General features: G+C 41.7%; 1 protein-coding gene across 1 annotated transcript; it reads right to left on the reverse strand.

Moving 5' to 3' along the window:
• Positions 1–1,432: 1,432 nt before the first annotated feature.
• On the reverse strand, positions 1,433–22,260 carry LOC110525430 (alpha-N-acetylneuraminate alpha-2,8-sialyltransferase ST8SIA3). The gene is made up of 4 exons (XM_021605528.3): positions 21,567–22,260; positions 17,984–18,106; positions 17,233–17,790; positions 1,433–5,464 (listed from the first exon to the last, which is right to left on the reverse strand). The coding sequence occupies exons 1-4, from the start codon at positions 21,728–21,730 to the stop codon at positions 5,182–5,184; spliced, it is 1,128 nt and encodes a 375-aa protein (XP_021461203.1). The 5' UTR covers positions 21,731–22,260; the 3' UTR covers positions 1,433–5,181.
• Positions 22,261–22,448: the final 188 nt, after the last annotated feature.

Below are 22,448 nucleotides of genomic sequence, written 5' to 3' on the forward strand. Positions count from 1 at the left end.
AGATGAGAGAGGCCTGTAATTTTCATCATAGGTACACTTCAACTATGACCGACAAAATGAGGAAAAAAATACATAAAAAATCAGGAGAAAATCACATTGTAGGATTTTTTATGAATTTATTTGCCAATTATGGTGGAAAATAAGTATTTGGTCACCTACAAACAAGCAAGATTTCTGGCTCTCACAGACCTGTAACTTCTTCTTTAAGAGGCTCCTCTGTTCTCCACTCGTTACCTGTATTAATGGCACCTGTTTGAACTTGTTATCAGTATAAAAGACACCTGTCCACAACCTCAAACAGTCACACTCCAAACTCCACTACGGCCAAGACCAAAGAGCTGTCAAAGGACACCAGAAACAAAATTGTAGACCTGCACCAGGCTGGGAAGACTGAATCTGCAATAGGTAAGCAGCTTGGTTTGAAGAAATCAACTGTGGGAGCAATTATTAGGAAATGGAAGACATACAAGACCACTGATAATCTCCCTCGAGCTGGGGCTCCACACAAGATCTCACCCTGTGGGGTCAAAATGATCACAAGAACGGTGAGCAAAAATCCCAGAACCACATGGGGGGAACTAGTGAATGACCTGCAGAGAGCTGGGACCAAAGTAACAAAGCTTACCATCAGTAACACACTATGCCGCCAGGGACTCAAATCCTGCAGTGCCAGACGTGTCCCCCTGCTTAAGCCAGTACATGTCCAGGCCCGTCTGAAGTTTGCTAGAGAGCATTTGGATGATCCAGAAGAAGATTGGGAGAATGTCATATGGTCAGATGAAACCAAAATATAACTTTTTTGGTAAAAACTCAACTCGTTGTGTTTGGAGGACAAAGAATACTGAGTTGCATCCAAAGAACACCATACCTACTGTGAAGCATGGGGGTGGAAACATCATGCTTTGGGGCTGTTTTTCTGCAAAGGGACCAGGACGACTGATCCGTGTAAAGGAAAGAATAAATGGGGCCATGTATCGTGAGATTTTGAGTGAAAACCTCCTTCCATCAGCAAGGGCATTGAAGATTAAACGTGGCTGGGTCTTTCAGCATGACAATGATCCCAAACACACCGCCCGGGCAACGAAGCAGTGGCTTCATAAGAAGCATTTCAAGGTCCTGGAGTGGCCTTGCCAGTCTACAGATCTCAACCCCATAGAAAATCTTTGGAGGGAGTTGAAAGTCTGTGTTGCCCAGCAACAGCCCCAAAACATCACAGCTCTAGAGGAGATCTGCATGGAGGAATGGGCCAATATACCAGCAACAGTGTGTGAAAACCTTGTGGAGACTTACAGAAAACGTTTGACCTCTGTCATTGCCAACAAAGGGTATATAACAAAGTATTGAGATAAACTTTTGTTATTGACCAAATACTTATTTTCCACCATAATTTGCAAATAAATTCATTAAAAATCCTACAATGTGATTTTCTGGATTTTATTTTCTCATTTTGTCTGTCATAGTTGAAGCGTACCTATGATGAAAATTACAGGCCTCTCTCATCTTTTTAAGTGGGAGAACATGCGCAATTGGTGGCTGACTAAATACTTTTTTGCCCCACTGTAGATATAAGACAGATCAGGAAACTATTTTTATTTAACCCCTTATTTTGGCCACTAAACTATCTCCATATATACAGTTCTTCCTTAAAAAAAATAACTGGTACCTGCTACTTTCAGACGAGGCTTGTAGGCAGCCTAGAGCAAACCAACATGTATGTGTTTGTGAGAGATTCACCTTTCCACAGAGGGGTCATATTAGTGTGTAGCCCAAACTGTTTGGACGCTACAGACAGAAGTTGGCAGATCGGCTGTACCGATTTCAGACGAGTCCTGTGATACTTGTCGGGGTTAGAACAAAACAGAGAACACCATTGTGTTTGTGACTCATCTTTCCATAGAGGGGTCATAATAATAGCCAATCCTTTTGAAAGTTACAGAGGTTTTTCTGAGAATATCAATTATCGAGATATCTCATGGACTGACAAACACAGCTCAAACACGGCGACATCTCCGATGTGGTGGATTGAGACACAGCCCTTGCAAAAAAAAAAAAAAAAAAAAAAAAAAAAAAAAACTGTAGGGTTAAACACTTGTTGGGCAATAATTGTACAAATTAAATGCCTTTTATGGTGTCAGATGGAGTTAAATCCAGCTAGTTGTATTTTATGGAAAAAATGGTACGCTAGCTGCTACTTTGGTCTATCAAAATGTATATTTCAAATGTTATTAATATTAAGACAAATAATTGTGGGAAAAAGTTGAGATTGTCCCATCTTTCAAGAATCCCTGAGCTCTAAAATAGCAACATTTTCACACAGCCTCATGGAAAAATTTGTAAAATAGCATGAAATTAGCTATAAAACTTAGACCTTGTGGGGGGACAGCAAAACTGCGCTATGCCACTGGGTTCTGTTGGTACCATTCCTTTTGAAAACAAAAGTGTTGGCACACACTAACACACACATTGGACATTTTTCTCTAAGGAAATGTGGGGAGAATAAATTCCCTTCCTTCATGTGAGCAGTACAATAGTCTTCTTTGGTGATGATCAGTACATGGAAGCAGTCAAAGGAAGACATTCATGGTGGCACAAGTAGTATAAATCACCAACAGAACCTATTAGATGAGACTGAAAAGACAAATATACCACACAACTATCCAAGTGTTTTCTATCTCAGGAAATCATTTGTCGACACATCATCAAATAAAAACCTCCATCGAATGAAAGATATTGTTGTACATCATTGCCATACTTAAGCCAACATTTCAAATCATGTTACATTCAGATAATTTAACATGTCTAGTTTTAATGGGCATTCGTTGGTATATTTACTTATATGAAACATTCTAAGAGGGAAAGATCTAATTACATTTCAAATCTAATCTACATAATCAGGGTATGGACTAAGAGTAAAGTACTACCTAGCAAACTAATGGCATATTAGTATCATATATTTGTATTATAATAATGATGACAGACAGTCCTATGATGGGAAAACAAATTGGTATGTTCTAAAATACTTCTGTGGGCATACACCATCCATTTAAGACTGAAGAACTTGAAAAGAACCAATGATCTGGTTCATGAGCATAGTCAATCTGAACTCATAAGCAGGGTCACCACCTTCCCAATGAGTGCATGTGCTGTGAGTCATGTGGATATCATGTTGTACCATTTGAGCAAAGTCGTTGTACTGACATCAATGGTTAAGTACTAAAAAATGTCCAATCCATACCCAATCCTCTAACATAGTGGAGCTTGACTTGATATTTTTCATATAACATTTTGCTGAGAAAAGTAAAGATAATCTAGAGATATAAAAAATAAAGTTACATTAGTTCTTTCATTGTCAGAAAGGGAAAACTAATACTTTTGGTCCCAGTGGTTTGATAGGAATTTATGCTTTAAAACAACTTTCATATAAAGTTTCTGATGATATTTCAATTAAAATATTAGCACAAATAATAACAAAAAACACAGTATCCCCTCGAAACATAATCTCCTTCAAAAATGTTGTATAAAACTAGCCTTGAACATTTGCTAGTCTCTTACATGCAATGTCATTCAATAGTGTATCATGCTCTTTGTACAAGATGCTATAATTATTAATCAAAACATGAATATCTGGTTAAAAAGTCAAAGTAATGTCTATGTGGTAGAATGCAAAACGTTTCCCTGTGTTGCTACATCATAACAATAGTAATGTGTTATTGACTAAAGATAGGAAGTAATGTTCATTTGAGGTGGTTCAATACATAAAATCTATATATATTACTGTATGCATCCCAGTGTGAAATCCCTTTAACTTTTATCACTATGATTTTCTATCGTATTTTGAAAATATAAGATTTGAAGTCATTTGAAATGTAAACAGAACACAGGCACTTTAAAAAATAAAAGCTGCAATATGTAACTTTTTGGGGACCCGACCAAATTCACATTGAAAAGCAAGTCTAAGAAGCTGTAGATCTGTTCTAGGTGCGTTATTTCTATGCTTCCCGTTCTTAAGTTTTGTTTTTGCCTCTATTACTTTTGTTTTTTTACACCAGCTTCAAACAGCTAAAAATACAACATGTTTGGTTATGGAAAATATATTTCACAGAGGTTTGGATGGTACAATAATTATCTACACTATACTTGCTTGTTATCACATAAACTGAAATTAGGCAAACTATTCAAATTTTTTGAACCAGGAAATGACAGAGCCATTTCTGCATAGTGCATATTTAATTCTTAATCTTAATGATGATGATAACAACAATATACATGTACTTTAAAGTTTACTGTAATTAAATTCAGTCTATGGCTTGGTGTTGGAATGCAGATTATTCATCCTCAAACTGAAATATTACCAGAGCTATCACCAGAATCCCAATAAAATAGTGGGACTAGAGCTATCACTGCAGTATCTTTATCTATATAGGGCAGCAATTTACATACATAAAGAGGCCTTGTAAACAAATCTGAAAACAGTGCAGTGTGCTGGCTGGGCCCATTGTCTATCTACTGGCACCTGTGGCGGTTCACTGTATGCTCAAAAGGGCTGGAAAATAGACAGTGTGTCTGTTTGCACCTCAGTGGAGGCATTTGAATCTGATTAGAAAAAAACACTGATCTCAACTCCATCCCTGAGACTAAGCAGAAGAACAATCAAATCCCTTTGAAGTAAGGCTACAGCCAAATAACAATTACAGTATGCCGACCCCTACACTATGAAAAACACTGTTTGGAAATAGTGATTATTTTGCATTAAATGTATTCCCTTGTGTTTTCTTGTTGAAATAGGTTATGTGTGTTTTATTGATCAATTTATCCACACAATTATGGTAGCAATGCAAATAAAGTGATGTGAAATATTGTATGATGATAGTGTGACATATTCAGCATAACATACATTGTTACGTCATCATCAACCAGTAATCCACATCTGGAATATTCTGCCATGTTCCTCGCAACCCAACATGTTAGTGTGAATTACATACATTGGACAAAGCTGAGGTAAGATGCAATGGTGATATGATAGTGTGTTTCTAGAGTGAAAGCGTAATATAAAAGTATTAATTCTAAATCATGCATTGTCTGCTTTGAGTCGCAAAATATATTACGTGAGTGCAAGGTCAGCTGCTGTATTGGAGAGTCACCAAATTAATCTCTTAAGCCCGGTCACCCAGTATGGGATGTCTAAGAACAGTGTGAAAGGCTCAGCTTGGTCACACCTTCGCCATGCATCTTGTAGAGCAGCTTAAACTCACTGGGCAGCTGGTGGGTCTCCTGCCACTTGGTGGTGAACTTGGTTCCTTTCTTGTCGTAGTAGTGGTAGGGCAGCTCCTTGCCTGTGTTGGGATCCCAGCCGAAGGGCCAGAAGCCATACAGATGGATCTCCTCACACATGGCCGAGGCCAGAGTGTACATGAGGATACCAGTGCTCAGTCGCTTGAGAGACAGGTTCTTGGTCTTCCAATATCTGTGGGAAAAAAGTAAACACAATAAAAACAATTATGTGTAAGCTATGGAAAATGAATTGTTCGACAGAACATCTACACTCTAAAAGATGCGGGGTTAAAAACAACCCAATTTGGGTTTTTTTGTAACCCAGTGCTGGGTAAATAATGGACAGAACACACTCTGGGTTATTTTGATCCAGACAGTTGGGTTGCATGTCTTCCTGGCGGGCTGTATCACCGCCTGGTACGGCAACTGCTCCGCCCTCAACCGTAAGGCTCTCCAGAGGGTAGTGAGGTCTGCACAACGCATCACCGGGGGCAAACTACCTGCCCTCCAGGACACCTACACCACCCGATGGAACAGTAGTGGAGAGGGTAGCAAGTTTTAAGTTCCTCGGCATACACATCACAGACAAACTGAATTGGTCCACTCACACAGACAGCATTGTGAAGAAGGCGCAGCAGCGCCTCTTCAACCTCAGGAGGCTGAAGAAATTTGGCTTGTCACCAAAAGCACTCACAAACTACAGATGCACAATCGAGAGCCTCCTGGCGGGCTGTATCACCGCCTGGTATGGCAACTGCTCCGCCCTCAACCGTAAGGCTCTCCAGAGGGTAGTGAGGTCTGCACAACGCATCACCGGGGGAAAACTACCTGCCCTCCAGGACACCTACACCACCCGATGTCACAGGAAGGCCATAAAGATCATCAAGGACATCAACCACCCGAGCCACTGCCTGTTCACCCCGCTATCATCCAGAAGGCGAGGTCAGTACAGGTGCATCAAAGCTGGGACCGAGAGACTGAAAAACAGCTTTTATCTCAAGGCCATCAGACTGTTAAATAGCCACCACTAACATTGAGTGGCTGCTGCCAACACACTGACACTGACTCAACTCCAGCCACTTTAATAATGGGAAATGATGTAAATATATCACTAGCCACTTTAAACAATGCTACCTTATATAATGTTACTTACCCTACATTATTCATCTCATATGCATACGTATATACTGTACTCTATATCATCGACTGTATCCTTATGTAATACATGTATCACTAGCCACTTTAACTATGCCACTTTGTTTACATACTCATCTCATATGTATATACTGTACTCGATATCATCTACTGTATCTTGCCTATGCTGCTCTGTACCATCACTCATTCATATATCCTTATGTACATATTCTTTATCCCCTCACACTGTGTACAAGACAGTAGTTTTGGAATTGTTAGTTAGATTACTTGTTGGTTATTACTGCATTGTCGGAACTAGAAGCACAAGCATTTCGCTACACTCGCATTAACATCTGCTAACCATGTGTATGTGACAAATAAAATTTGATTTGATTTGATGTTGGGATTAACTAAAACATGAGTTAATGTAACCATCAGTTGGGTTTTATTCACTTTCATGCTGGGTTGATCCAGGTTATTTTCAGGAGGTGTGGCTGTTACAGGCTTTAGTTTTCCCATTAATATTTTGTTAGTATAGTATGCATTACACCTGTGCTGGTTTGTCATCTTGTTAGTGAGAAGGTGATTCACCTGTGCTGGTCCAGGTGATATTTTAGAGTGGCTGGCCCAGTGCTCCAGTTGTCTTGAGAGATGTGGAGGATTAACACTTTTTGTTGGCTCTCCCTGTTTTCCTCTTGGTCCACTTCCTACCTTTAAGTTTGGTGTGGGTTTTTATTTGGTTCACCTGTTCTTAATCAAATTTAGTGGACGCTCATGGTGGGTGTCTTTTAGGTCCCAGTTGTTGTTGCTAGTCAACTTTCAGTGGACACCCCCATGAGGGTCTTTCAGAACCACTCCTAAAACCCCATCTGTTTCGTTGTGGTCAGTGACTATTTGATAGTTCCCCCTTCTGTTTGGGTGACATTATTTGGTTTTCTTGCTGGGGAACATAACAAAATGGGGGCTTGTCCAGGATCTTCTTTCCCTTGAGTATTGTAGGCCCTTTCAACCAGAGTGCATAAAAGGATTGGGAAAGAAGTTAATATTCAGACCAGAGAGGCGTGTAGCTGCAGCTCACATTCAAAGTGGTTCAAACTCTGAATATCAGCACAAAGTAGAGGGGAGAAGCTCACCTCCCGGACAATCACTGGTACAGCTGATTTGCTGTCCTAAGTAAAGTATCTAGAAAAGCGAATTTAAGTGGGACCATTCCACTACTCTTCTCAAATCACTGTAGTACGCTACTCTGATCTACCAATGAGAACCATCTACACGGCTGGCTAGCCTATCTTCCAGAGCAAGTGGAAGCAGAGTGAGCTCTGTCGCTCTGTTCAGGACTACCCGACGCGTCGCCGGCAGAGGAGAGCAACAGTAGAAGATGAGTGAACGACATCTTTTGGACAATCAGAGCCTTACAAGCGTGCCGCAGCAAGCCTAACACCCTTCATAAGAAGGCCTGGTTCTGAAATGGCAAACGAAGGCATTCACACGTAAATACATTCATGATTTCTTTCTCCAAATGGGCGGCGGTTCATGTGCAAAGTATATGATTACTGTGAGAGAAGTGACTCTCTCTCTCCCTTCCTCTCCATCTCCTTTGTAACAAGCCACCATATGTTGTGTCAGTACGCTCGGGACCTGTTTGTAATGTGTTTAAGTGTGCATGTTTATCCTGTGTTATCATTTAGTTAGCTAGTAAATAAATAATTAAACCACTTTGTGTAGTAATGAATCATCAGTAAGGCTGGGGTTTTTGCAGATGCAGGAGGTTATGACTGTTCAGAATGACGATATGATATGAGGTTATGATTAATAGGTTGACTGTTTTATGGATGTGATCGGTAAAGACCTTTTAGAGTTTAATTCTGGAGATGGTAACTCTTTAAACAACTGCTCTCGTGGTGCCCCAAATTCCTAATTAGTTTATTGTTACATGATAACAATTAAACATAGTTAGTTGATTAGATAAATAAGTAATCAGATTAATGAAAGTAAAGTCACGACACCAGACTAGAACAAGAATGCCATTCAATTAAGTGATTAAGAGAGATGGATCTGGAAGTGCTCCGAATCCAATCAGGCTATCCTGCACACTCAACAGAGTTTGATCTTTGTCGGAACAGCCGACTTGTATCGCCTTTCAATGAAAAGGAGGTGGATATATATTTTACTCTGTTTGAGCGGATTGCAACATCCCTAAAATTGTCGCGAGACATTTAGTCACTGCTCCTCCAAAGTGTTCTTGTGGGTAAAGTCAGAAAGTGTATTCCGCTTTATCTCTTGGGCAGAGTTCAGATTATGAAACGTTTAAAGCTGCTATCCTTCAGGCTTACGAGTTGGTCCCAGAGGCATACAGACAACAGTTCCGTAAATTACGAAAGACAGAATCACAAAGCCATGTTGAGTTAGCAAGGGAACAAGCATGTCTTTTTGATCAGTGTTGTGGTTCTCAAGATGTCAGGGACCTTGAGGATTTAAAGAAACTCATACTTCTCGAGCAATTCAAGAATTGGCTTCACGAAAGGGTTGCTACCTACAATACATTTATGAGCACAAGAATCTCACTCTTAAGAAAGCTGCAGTTCTGGCAGATGAGTTTGTGTTGACACATAAAACTACTTTCACAAATAAAACACCCAATTGTTATCCCTACGCAAAAAGCAATCCAGAGAAGTCACCTCCTACCGCAAGGTTTCAGTCCTTTTCTACAGTGCCCAAAGATAAATTCAGCAGAAAACTGTTTTTTTTGTATCCGACAGTTTGTAATTACTCCTGTGAGAATGAGAAAGAGAGAAAAATCTGTTTCTTGTTGTGTGAGCACTCCAGCCCATTAACTTTTTAAGGCTATGGGGCAGTATCCTGAATTCCGGATGACTGACGTGCCCAAAGTAAACTGCCTGTTACTCAGGCCCAGAAGCTAGGATGTGCATATAATTGATAGGATTGGATAGAAAATGCTCTGTCTAAAACTGTTAAAATAATGTCTGTGAGTATTGCAGGCGAAACCCAGAGGAGAATCCATCCCAAATTATTTTTGAGGTCACAGGCCATTTCAATGCAAGCCTATGGGATATTCAAAATAATTCCTCTCAGATTGCAGTTCCTATGGCTTCCACTAGATATCAACAGTCTTTAGAAAGGGTTTCAGGCTTGTTTTTTGAAAAACGAACGAGTAGTTGTAGTTTTTCCCTATTGGATATACTATTATTCGTCTTAAATGTTATAGTTTATTTAGATATTAGAGTACCTGAGGATTAATTAGAAACATCGTTTGACTTGTTTGGACGAACTTTACTGGTAACTTTTTGGATTAGTTTGTATGCAAGTTGAATGAGTGGATTACTGAATCAAGCGCGCCAACTAAACTGACATTTTTGGGATATAAAGAAGGACTTTATCAAACAAATCAACCATTTGTTGTGTAGCTGGGACCCTTGGGATTGCAAACAGAGGAAGATCTTCAAAGGTAAGTGATTTATTCTATTGATGTTTGTGATTTTGTGACGCCTGTGACGGTTTGGAAAATTATTTTGGTGTGGGGCGCTGTCCTCAGATAATCGCATGGTATGCTTTCGCCATAAAGCCTTTTTGAAATCTGACAACGCGGTTGGATTAACAAGAAGTGAAGCTTTTAAACGATGTAAGACACTTGTATTTGCATGAATGTTTAATATTACGATTTTTGTATTTTGAATTTCGCACTCTGCAATTTCACTGGATGTTGTCGTGGTGGAACGCTAGCGGCACACCTAGCCCAAAAAGGTCCCATTAAGTCTCTGGTTGGAACTGGTGTATCTCCTAAACAAGATTTTGTATCAGATGTGTATGAGCCCTTTGTTTCAGACGGGTTTGTGTCTTTGCAGATGCTGTTAAGCAGCCAGTGAAGATACTGCGAGATACTGGGGCAGCCCAGTTCTTCATTTTGGAGGGTGTTATGCCTTTGTCTGACATGTCAGCAACTGTTACATTACCAGTCAAAGGTTTGGACACATCTACTCATTCAAAGTTTTTTCTTTATTTTTCCTATTTTCTACATTGTAGAAAAATAGTGACAACATCAGAACTGTGTTAACACACATGGAATCATGTAGTAACCAAAATAAGTGTTAAACAAATCAAAATAGATTCTGTGACACTGTATGTGATTTATTTCGAATTCAAGGCACACTTAACCAGCATGGCTACAGTACCACAGCATTTTGCAGTGATACGCCATCCCATCTGGTTTGCGCTTAGTGGAACTATCATTTGTTTTTCAACAGGACCATGATCCCAACACATCTCCAGGCTGTGTAAGGGCTATTTGACCAAGAAGGAGAGTGATGGAGTACTGCATCAGATAATCTGGCCTCCACAATCACCCGACATCAAACCAATTGAGATAGTTTGGGATGAGTTGGACCGCAGAGTGAAGGAAAAGCAGCCAGCATGTGCTCAGCATATGAGGGAACTCCTTCAAGACTGTTGGAAAAGCATTCCAGGTAAAGCTGGTTGCGAGAATGCCAAGAGTGTGAAAAAATGTCATCAAGGTAAAGGGTGTCTACTTTTTGAAGAATCTAAAATCTAAAATATTTTGATTTGTTTAACTCTTTTTAGGTTATTACATGATTCCTTATGTGTTATTTCATAGTTTTGATGTCTTCACTATTTTTCTATAAGGTCCCAATGTTGACAGTGCATGGCAGAGTAAATACCAACCCATGAGGTTGAAGGAATTGTCAGTAGAACTCTGAGACAGGATTGTGTCGATACACAGATCTGGGGAAGGGTACCAAGAACACAGTGGCCTCCATCATTCTAAAATGGAAGAAGTTTGGAACCACCAAGACTCTTCCTAGAGCTGGCTGCCTGGGCAAACTGAGCTATCGGAGAGAAGGGCCTTGGTCGGGAGGTGACCAAGAACCCAAGGTCACTCTGATAGAGATCCAGAGTTCCTCTGTGGAGATGGGAGAACCTTCCAGAAGGACAACCATCTCTGCAGCACTCCACCGATCAGGCCTTTATGGTAGAGTGGCAGTTGGAAGCCACTCCTCAGTAAGGCACATGACAGCTCGCTTGGAGTTTGTCAAAAGGCACCTAAAGGACTCTCCGACCATGAAAAAAAATTATGAAACCAAGATTGAACTCTTTGGCCTGAATGCCAAGCATCACATCTGGAAGAAACCTGACACCATCCCTACGGTGAAGCATGGTGGTGGCAGCATCATAGTGTGGGGATTTTATTCAGAGGCAGGGACTGGGAGACTAGTCAGGATTGAGGCCAATAGTGAACAGAGCAAAGTACAGAGAGATCCTTGATGAAAACCTGCTCCTGAGCGCTCAGGACCTCAGACTGGGGCAACGTTTCACCTTCCAACAGGACAACGATCCTAACCCACACAGCCAAGACAATGCAGGAGTGGCTTCAGGACAAGTCTCTGACTGTTAAAGGTGCTTCAACAAAGTACTGAGTAAAGGGTCTGAATACTTATATAAATGTGATATTTTCGTTTTTTTTTCTTCTAAAAACCTGTTTTTGCTTTATCATTTTGGGGTATTGTGTGTAGGTAGATTGATGGGGGAAAAAATCTACTTAATACATTTTACAATAAGGCAGTAACTTAACAAAATGTGGAAAAAGTGAAGGGGTCTGAATACTTTCTGTTTCACTGTATATTTACCCCAAAAAAGTGGCTGTTCTGTCTGGCATTGAATTATTGTCAGCCAGTAGACACAATGTTTATATTGGAGAAGGTGACGCATTTAAGTTGATCATGTTGTGAGATGGTAGTTATTTTCTGTTGGTTGAGAGCAAACTTGTCCAACAAACATATACAGTAGGATATATTTGTTATCTTAAGGGGGAAGGTGTTACAGGCTTTGGTTTTTCCATTTATATTTTGAGGATGCATGCTAGCACATGGGGTGCACCAATTGGTGCCACCTTATTGTCATCTCGTTAGTGGGAGGTGTTTCACCTGTGCTGACCCAGGTGATATTTACGAGTGGCTGGCCCAGTGCTCCAGTTGTCTTGAGAGATGTAGAGAGTTAAAACAATCCTTAATCTGATCTTCCTAGTTTTCGTTTTGCTCCCATTTTTGTTTTGCTTACTGTCGTACTGTTTGGTGTGTTTTTTTTTGTTTGCCTCTTCTTGGGCAAATTTAGTGGGCGGTCATGGTGGGTGTCTTTTAGGTCCCAGTTGTTGTTGCTAGTCAACTTTCAGTGGACACCCCCATGAGTGTCTTTCGGAACCCCTCCTAAAACCCCACCTGTTTCATTTTGGTTGTGGTCAGTGACTCTTTGTTAGTACTCCTTCTCGTTGAGTGACATTATTTGGTTTTCTTGCTGGAGAACATAAAAGTGGCTTATTAGAGGCGTAGCAACATATGATGCAAAATGCATCATACCGGCTGTATTTTTTTATTTTGAAAGTTATATATCTTAACTTGATTGCTGACATACAACACATTTTGGGACTAAATATTTATTTATTTGAATTATTATGTTTTCTTCTCGGGCCTCTATAACTATATCTATTGTTCTTATTTTTGTTGTTGTGTGATTTGGATTAATCCCCTCTACCACACGGAACCCCACTAATCTACTGACCGAACGCAAGAGGTGGCTAACAACAGACTCCATCCTATGCTAGCTTGCTACCGGTTGGCTTGGCTAGCTGTCTAAATCGCCGTGACCCTAAACCAACCTCTCCACTCACTGGACCCTTTTGATCACTCGACTAAGCATGCCTCTCCTTAATGTCAATATGTCTTGTCCATTGCTGTTCTGGTTAGTGTTTATTGGCTTATTTCACTGTAGAGCTTCTAGTCCTGCTCACTATACCTTATCCAACCTATTAGTTCCACCACCCACACATGCAATGACATCTCCTGGTTTCAATGATGTTTCTAGAGACAATATCTCTCTCTTCATCACTCAATACCTAGGTTTACCTCCACTGTATTCACATCCTACCTTACCTTTGTCTGTACATTATACCTTGATGCTATTTTATCGCCCCCAGAAACCTCCTTTTACTCTCTGTTCCAGACGTTCTAGACGACCAATTCTTATTGCTTTCAGTCGCACCCTTATTCTACTCCTCCTATGTTCCTCTGGCGATGTAGAGGTGAATCCAGGCCCTGCAGTGCCTAGCTCCACTCCTATTCCCCAGGCGCTCTCTTTTGACGACTTCTGTAACCGTAATAGCCTTGGTTTCATGCATGTTAACATTAGAAGCCTCCTCCCTAAGTTTGTTCTTTTCACTGCTTTAGCACACTCTGCCAACCCGGATGTTCTAGCTGTGTCTGAATCCTGGCTTAGGAAGACCACCAAAAATTCAGACATTTTAATTCCAAACTACAACATTTTCAGACAAGATAGAACTGCCAAAGGGGGCGGTGTTGCAATTTACTGCAAAGATAGCCTGCAGAGTTCTGTCCTACTATCCAGGTCTGTACCCAAACAATTTGAACTTCTACTTTTAAAAATCCACCTTTCTAAAAACAAGTCTCTCACCGTTGCCGCCTGCTATAGACCACCCTCTGCCCCCAGCTGTGCTCTGGACACCATATGTGAACTGATTGCCCCCCATCTATCTTCAGAGCTCGTGCTGCTAGGCGACCTAAACTGGAACATGCTTAACACCCCAGCCATCCTACAATCTAAACTTGATGCCCTCAATCTCACACAAATTATCAATGAACCTACCAGGTACCTCCCCAAAGCCTTAAACACGGGCACCCTCATAGATATCATCCTAACCAACTTCCCCTCTAAATACACCTCTGCTGTCTTCAACCAAGATCTCAGCGATCACTGCCTCATTGCCTGCATCCGCAATGGGTCAGCGGTCAAACGACCTCTTCTCATCACTGTAAAACGCTCCCTGAAACACTTCAGCGAGCAGGCCTTTCTAATCGACCTGGCCGGGGTATCCTGGAAGGATATTGACCTCATCCCGTCAGTAGAGGATGCCTGGATATTTTTTAAAAATGCCTTCCTAACCATCTTAAATAAACATGCCCCATTCAAGAAATTTAGAACCAGGAACAGATATAGCCCTTGGTTCTCCCCAGACCTGACTGCCCTTAATCAACACAAAAACGTCCTATGGCGTTCTGCATTAGCATCGAACAGCCCCCGTGATATGCAGCTGTTCAGGGAAGCTAGAAACCATTATACACAGGCAGTTAGAAAAGCCAAGGCTAGCTTTTTCAAGCAGAAATTTGCTTCTTGCAACACTAACTCAAAAAAGTTCTGGGACACTGTAAAGTCCATGGAGAATAAGAACACCTCCTCCCAGCTGCCCACTGCACTGAAGATAGGAAACACTGTCACCACTGATAAATCCACCATAATTGAAAATTTCAATAAGCATTTTTCTACTGCTGGCCATGCTTTCCACCTGGCTACTCCTACCCCTGTCAACAGCACTGCACCCCCAACAGCAACTCGCCCAAGCCTTCCCCATTTCTCCTTCTCCCAAATCCATTCAGCTGATGTTCTGAAAGAGCTGCAAAATCTGGACCCCTACAAATCAGCCGGGCTAGACAATCTGGACCCTTTCTTTCTAAAATTATCTGCCGAAATTGTTGCCACCCCTATTACTAGCCTGTTCAACCTCTCTTTCGTGTCGTCTGAGATTCCCAAAGATTGGAAAGCAGCTGCGGTCATCCCCCTCTTCAAAGGGGGGGACACTCTTGACCCAAACTGCTACAGACCTATATCTATCCTACCATGCCTTTCTAAGGTCTTCGAAAGCCAAGTCAACAAACAGATTACCGACCATTTTGAATCTCACCATACCTTCTCTGCTATGCAATCTGGTTTCAGAGCTGGTCATGGGTGCACCTCAGCCACGCTCAAGGTCCTAAACGATATCTTAACCGCCATCGATAAGAAACATTACTGTGCAGCCGTATTCATTGATCTGGCCAAGGCTTTCGACTCTGTCAATCACCACATCCTCATCGGCAGACTCAACAGCCTTGGTTTCTCAAATGATTGCCTCGCCTGGTTCACCAACTACTTCTCTGATAGAGTTCAGTGTGTCAAATCTGAGGGTCTGTTGTCCGGACCTCTGGCAGTCTCTATGGGGGTGCCACAGGGTTCAATTCTTGGACCGACTCTCTTCTCTGTATACATCAATGAGGTCGCTCTTGCTGCTGGTGAGTCTCTGATCCACCTCTACGCAGACGACACCATTCTGTATACTTCCGGCCCTTCTTTGGACACTGTGTTAACAACCCTCCAGGCAAGCTTCAATGCCATACAACTCTCCTTCCGTGGCCTCCAACTGCTCTTAAATACAAGTAAAACTAAATGCATGCTCTTCAACCGATCACTACCTGCACCTACCCGCCTGTCCAACATCACTACTCTGGACGGCTCTGACTTAGAATACGTGGACAACTACAAATACTTAGGTGTCTGGTTAGACTGTAAACTCTCCTTCCAGACCCATATCAAACATCTCCAATCCAAAGTTAAATCTAGAATTGGCTTCCTATTTCGCAACAAAGCATCCTTCACTCATGCTGCCAAACATACCCTTGTAAAACTGACCATCCTACCAATCCTCGACTTTGGCGATGTAATTTACAAAATAGCCTCCAATACCCTACTCAACAAACTGGATGCAGTCTATCACAGTGCAATCCGTTTTGTCACCAAAGCCCCATACACTACCCACCATTGCGACCTGTACGCTCTCGTTGGCTGGCCCTCGCTTCATACTCGTCGCCAAACCCACTGGCTCCATGTCATCTACAAGACCCTGCTAGGTAAAGTCCCCCCTTATCTCAGCTCGCTGGTCACCATAGCATCTCCCACCTGTAGCACACGCTCCAGCAGGTATATCTCTCTAGTCACCCCCAAAACCAATTCTTTCTTTGGCCGCCTCTCTTTCCAGTTCTCTGCTGCCAATGACTGGAACGAACTACAAAAATCTCTGAAACTGGAAACTCTTATCTCCCTCACTAGCTTTAAGCACCAACTGTCAGAGCAGCTCACAGATTACTGCACCTGTACATACTGCACCTGTACATATAATTTAGCCCTATCAACTACCTCTTTCCCAACTGTATTTAATTTATTTATTTATTTTGCTCCTTTGCACCCCATTATTTTTATTTCTACTTTGCACATTCTTCCATTGCAAAACTACCATTCCAGTGTTTTACTTGCTATATTGTATTTACCTTGCCACCAAGGCCTTTTTTTGCCTTTACCTCCCTTCTCACCTCATTTGCTCACATTGTATATAGACTTGTTTATACTTTATTATTGACTGTATGTTTGTTTTACTCCATGTGTAACTCTGTGTTGTTGTATCTGTCGAACTGCTTTGCTTTATCTTGGCCAGGTCGCAATTGTAAATGAGAACTTGTTCTCAACTTGCCTACCTGGTTAAATAAAGGTAAAATAAATAAATAAATAAAAAATCAACAATGGACTAATGAAACAAATACCAAAATATGTTTTTGGGGTGGAGTTTTCCTGTAAGCCTCATAAAAGCTTGAAAAGTGTTTAACCGTAACATCCGGTATAGAACAAATGAACAGGAATGACATTTACTATCACCGGTGGCCAAAAAACCCTACCTAAAAGCCACGCCCCTATTAATCCATACCTCTGTTGGGTTATATCTCAATAACCCAGTATCAACACCCAACCTTGCTCTTTTTAAAGAACACAACTAAGTGACCCAATGCCTGCAATCCAGCATTTAATTTTTTTTTTACAGATTGTAGTAACAATAGTGTCTGAAAGTGAGAACAAAACCACCCATGACTGCTCTGATGCCCAGAACTCTGGCACAAAACTCAGTCCCTTCCTTCTCCATACCTGTTGACATCCTGCATGATGTTTCCTGGCCAGGCCAGCTTGATCTTCAGCTGCCCCTTGTGCTCAACAAAGAAGTCCACCAGGGTCCGTGTGACGGTGGCCGAGGTGTGGAGGAAAAATGCAGGGATCCACAAAATGGCCCCCTCCAGCTTCTTCAGGTTGAGAAAGAAGTTGTTGCGGTCCTGGATGGTCAGCAGATTGTTGTAGTATCTCTCCAGGATGCTGGGGTTAAAAGTGGTGAGGTTGGTCTTCCGGCCCACATCCTTGTAGTAGGAGTCGGTAGGGGCGAAGTTGCAGCGGAAGATAAAGTCGGCGCTGTCGATCTCTGGCCCACAGTGACTGCCTGTCAGGATCCCACTGTTACCCACCACGGCACACACGTTGTAGTGTTTGTTCTGGATTGGCGAAGCATCAGGAAGCAGTGACTTCAGGTTGTTGTTTATGGAGAAGACATACTTGTGACTGGAGTGATCGAAGTGCATCAGCTGGCCGACGCGTACACCGTTCTTGGTGAGGGAGAAGTTGTTGGCCACATCAATGTAATGGAAGATCTCTTTCCTGAAAGGTAGTTATCAGATAAAAATATCAGCTCATAGCTGCTGTTTCTACCAAATGTAGTTATGTAGCCAACTGCAAATGGCAAATAAACTGTAATGTTTTACTAAACACAAACAGTATTCTGTTAAACTGCTTTACAAACAATATAAAGGTTTCTACAGATTATTACAGAAATCCCACATAATCATAATACCTTTGCTGATAAAAGGCGGTCCTATTAAATTTCCATTTGGATGGTTTCCCTTGCAGCTCCTCATTCAGAGCATGGGTTAATGGGATGAAGGATGGGTCCAGGAAATTCAGGGCAAACTGGGACCTGAGAGGAAGAGAGTTTCCCTTAGTAAAGACACTGTTGATACTGTCAGCATGTCCTGTAAGCATTACATTGAGTATCATAAGTATTCACCCCCTTGGATTTATTCACATTTTATTGTGTTACAAAGTGGGATTCAAATCAAATCAAATCAAATGTATTTATATAGCCCTTCGTACATCAGCTGATATCTCAAAGTGCTGTACAGAAACCCAGCCTAAAACCCCAAACAGCAAGCAATGCAGGTGTAGAAGCACGGTGTCTAGGAAAAACTCCCTAGAAAGGCCAAAACCTAGGAAGAAACCTAGAGAGGAACCAGGCTATGTGGGGTGGCCAGTCCTCTTCTGGCTGTGCCGGGTGGAGATTATAACAGAACATGGCCAAGATGTTCAAATGTTCATAAATGACCAGCATGGTCGAAAAATAATAAGGCAGAACAGTTGAAACTGGAGCAGCAGCACGGTCAGGTGGACTGGGGACAGCAAGGAGTCATCATGTCAGGTAGTCCTGAGGCATGGTCCTAGGGCTCAGGTCAGTTGAAACTGGAGCAGCAGCACGGCCAGGTGGACTGGGGACAGCAAGGAGTCATCATGTCAGGTAGTCCTGGGGCATGGTCCTAGGGCTCAGGTCCTCCGAGAGAGAGAAAGAAAGAGAGAAGGAGAGAATTAGAGAACGCACACTTAGATTCACACAGGACACCGAATAGGACAGGAGAAGTACTCCAGATATAACCTACTGACCCTAGCCCGCCGACACATAAACTACTGCAGCATAAATACTGGAGGCTGAGACAGGAGGGGTAAGGAGACACTGTGGCCCCATCCGAGGACACCCCCGGACAGGGCCAAACAGGAAGGATATAACCCCACCCACTTTGCCAAAGCACAGCCCCCACACCACTAGAGGGATATCTTCAACCACCAACTTACAATCCTGAGACAAGGCTATCCTGAGACATAGCCCACAAAGACCTCCGCCACGGCACAACCCAAGGGGGGGGGGGGCCAACCCAGACAGGATGACCACATCAGTGAATCAACCCACTCAGGTGACGCACCCCCTCCAGGGACGGCATGAGAGAGCCCCAGTAAGCCAGTGACTCAGCCCCTGTAATAGGGTTAGAGGCAGAGAATCCCAGTGGAAAGAGGGGAACCGGCCAGGCAGAGACAGCAAGGGCTGTTTCGTTGCTCCAGAGCCTTTCCGTTCACCTTCCCACTCCTGGGACAGACTACACTCAATCATATGACCCACTGAAGAGATGAGTCTTCAGTAAAGACTTAAAGGTTGAGACCGAGTTTGCGTCTCTGACATGGGTAGGCAGACCGTTCCATAAAAATGGAGCTCTAAAGGAGAAAGCCCTGCCTCCAGCTGTTTTAGGGAATTTCTAATGGATTTAATTAGATTTTTTTGTGAACGATCTACACAAAATACACTGTAATATCAAAATGACAAAAAAATAAAAATGTCTTCAATTTGAAAATGTTATGAAAAATGAAACCTTGATTAGAAAAGTATTCACCCCCCACCGAACCAATATATGTTAGAAACACCTTTGGCAGTGATTACAGCTGTGAGGCTTCTTGGGTAGGTCTCTAAGAGCTTTGCACACCTGGATTGTGCAATATTTGCCCCTTATTCTTTTTAAATTCTTCAAGCTCTTTCAAGGTGTTGGGGGTCATGACTAGACAGCAATTTTCAAGTCTTGCCATAGATTTTCAAGCAGATTACAGTCTAAACTGTAACTTGGCCACTCAGGAACAGTCACTGTCTTCTTAGTAAGCAACTCCAGTGTAGATTTGGCCTGGTCAATGTCCTGCTGAAAGGTTAATTCCTCTCCTAGTGTCTGGTGTAAAGCAGACTGAAGCAGGTTTTGCAGTAGGATTTTGCATGTGATTTGCCCAATCCCGTTTATTTTTATGAAGGTAAGGAGGTAGATTTGCCCCAAACATAACCATTTGCATTTAGGCCAAAAATGTTATTCCTTTGCTGTGTTTTCTTGCAGTATAACTTTAGTGCTTTGTTGCATACATGCATGCATGTTTTTTTTATATTTGTATTAGTCATATTTACTGTATATTGTTATTTTCAATCATTCATACATTTAGGTCATTATTTTGGAGTTGCTACAATGTTGTTGATCCATCCTCAGTTTTCTCCCATCAGTCTGTAGCTCTGTAGCTGTTTTTCATGGTGACATCCCAGAGCAGTTTCCTTCCTGTCCTGCAGCTCAGTTCAGAATGATGACGTATGTTTGTTGTATCTGAGTGGTTTAAAACACAGCTTAATTATTAACTTGACCATGCTCCTTGACCATGCTCCCTGGTCTTTGTAGTTGAATCTGTGCTCGAAATGCAATACTGAGGGACCTTAGAGAGGTTGCATGTATGGGGGACAGAGTAGTCATTCAAACATCATGTCAATGCCTGTTATTTCACACAGAGTGAGTCCATGTAATTTATTTGTTAAGCCACGTTTTACTCCTGAACTCATTTAGGCATACCTAAAAAAGGGGGTGAATACTTAAGCAATGACTAACATTAGCCTATATTAGTTAATGATTTTGTATTAATTTGGAAACGTTTGTATAATTTTATTTTCACTTGGACAATATGGAGTCTTTTGTGTAGATCAATTACAAACCATTAAAATATTATCCATTTCAATCCCACTTCGTAAGGCAGCGAAATATGAAGTAAAAAAATCTAAGGCGGGTGAATACTTATGGACATTCAATGATTCCACCGTTGAATTTTCATTAAAAAAAAAATGTAATTGATGCTGGATTTGCATTAGATTAGGCAACAGCCGCGTGCAGAGGAATATTATTTATTTCGATTATTTGTCCAAGCCCATTCAGTCCGTGCTATCCGGGATCAGTGGGACGTCCCTACCCCATTGAAGTTGACTTTAAACTGGTTAAGTTAAGGGTTAAGGTTAGGGTAGGGGTTAAGTGTTTAAGGTATGGACGTCCCAAGGATTCCAGATAGCACTGACCAAAGCCCATTTACGGCATGCATTCAGGCGTGGGGTTGTCACAATAGGCAAGATTCGTTCCCTCAGCACCTTGGACAGTTCTCTTGTTTGAAATCCGGCTCCTTGTCGAGCAACGATTTGTTGTCACATATGGCATTTTTTAACATTCAATGATTCTACAGTCGAATTTTCATTTTAAAAATGAAATGTAATTGATGCAGGGATTTGCATTAGATTAGGCTACTGTAGCGTGCAGCAGAATATTATTTATTTGTATTATTTATTAAGGCCCTGATGCAGTTAGCCATATTATGCCATAGCCTACAGAACAATGTGGACATAAACAATCATAAAGATTGTTAGGAACAAAATTGTCACGCATGCGCCTTGTCGGTGACATAAATCACATCTTATTTGACAATTTCAGGTGGTTTGAGTCATGTCAAAATAAAAAATTATGAGTTTCAAGGTCTTGATTTAGCCTACTCACCGAAATCCTGCGTGGAACATTATCCGTGGTGGTCCTCCCATGTTGTCATATTTTGTGGAAGATAAGATGCTGTCCTTTCTAATGGACACATAACTTATTAAGGATAAAATGAGAAGAGCGACCATCAATATGACCAAACCCAGGGCGTTTGAGATGCGGACCATCTTGGAGCGTTTTCAGTCTTTGAAGAAAAGCGATTAAAATGTGTGAGCCTTCATCACCTCGATTCGAGATGCTGATTTTGGCTATACGTATTGGTATTATGATAAAAAATAAACATGTTTTCTCATGTAAAACGGACGGCAAATGTGCACTGCGGTTGAGAGGGCAGGATAGTCATTGAATGGCAGTCGGCTGCCTTGGCGATCCGTCTTCGTGCATTCTCATCATCCCTGCCTTGGTTTAGCGCTGAAATGCAATTTCTCTCCAGACAGATTAATTCCATTAGGGCGATGCATCTGAAATTCACGTCAACGCATCAAACCAGCAAACATCTCACTGCTCTGTTACGCACCCTTTCCTCAGGAAATAATTTCACATATTTCGATGTGTTTGTTGAGCCCAGATGAAAAGAAGACCCTAAAAGTGTCATGGCTGTATTATAACTCTCTGGGGTTTACAGATGGGAGCAATTAACTTAGTGGTATGCATACCATCCAAGATTACTTGCTGACTGTATAAAATACTGCAGCACAAAATATTAAGCAAATGTGGAAGCCTGATCAGCATCGCAAGTAGTCCTGGCTTGCAGTCAGAGTTCCAATTCATCCCAAAGGTGTTCGATGAGGTTGAGGTCAGGGCTCTGTGCAGGCCAGTAAAGTTCTTCCACGCCGATCTCGACAAAACATTTCTGTATTGACCAAGCTTTGTGTACGGGGGCAT

Source organism: Oncorhynchus mykiss, chromosome 6 (assembly GCF_057628025.1).
Source record: "Oncorhynchus mykiss isolate SJ-2025 chromosome 6, ASM5762802v1, whole genome shotgun sequence".
Taxonomy (NCBI): domain Eukaryota; kingdom Metazoa; phylum Chordata; class Actinopteri; order Salmoniformes; family Salmonidae; genus Oncorhynchus; species Oncorhynchus mykiss.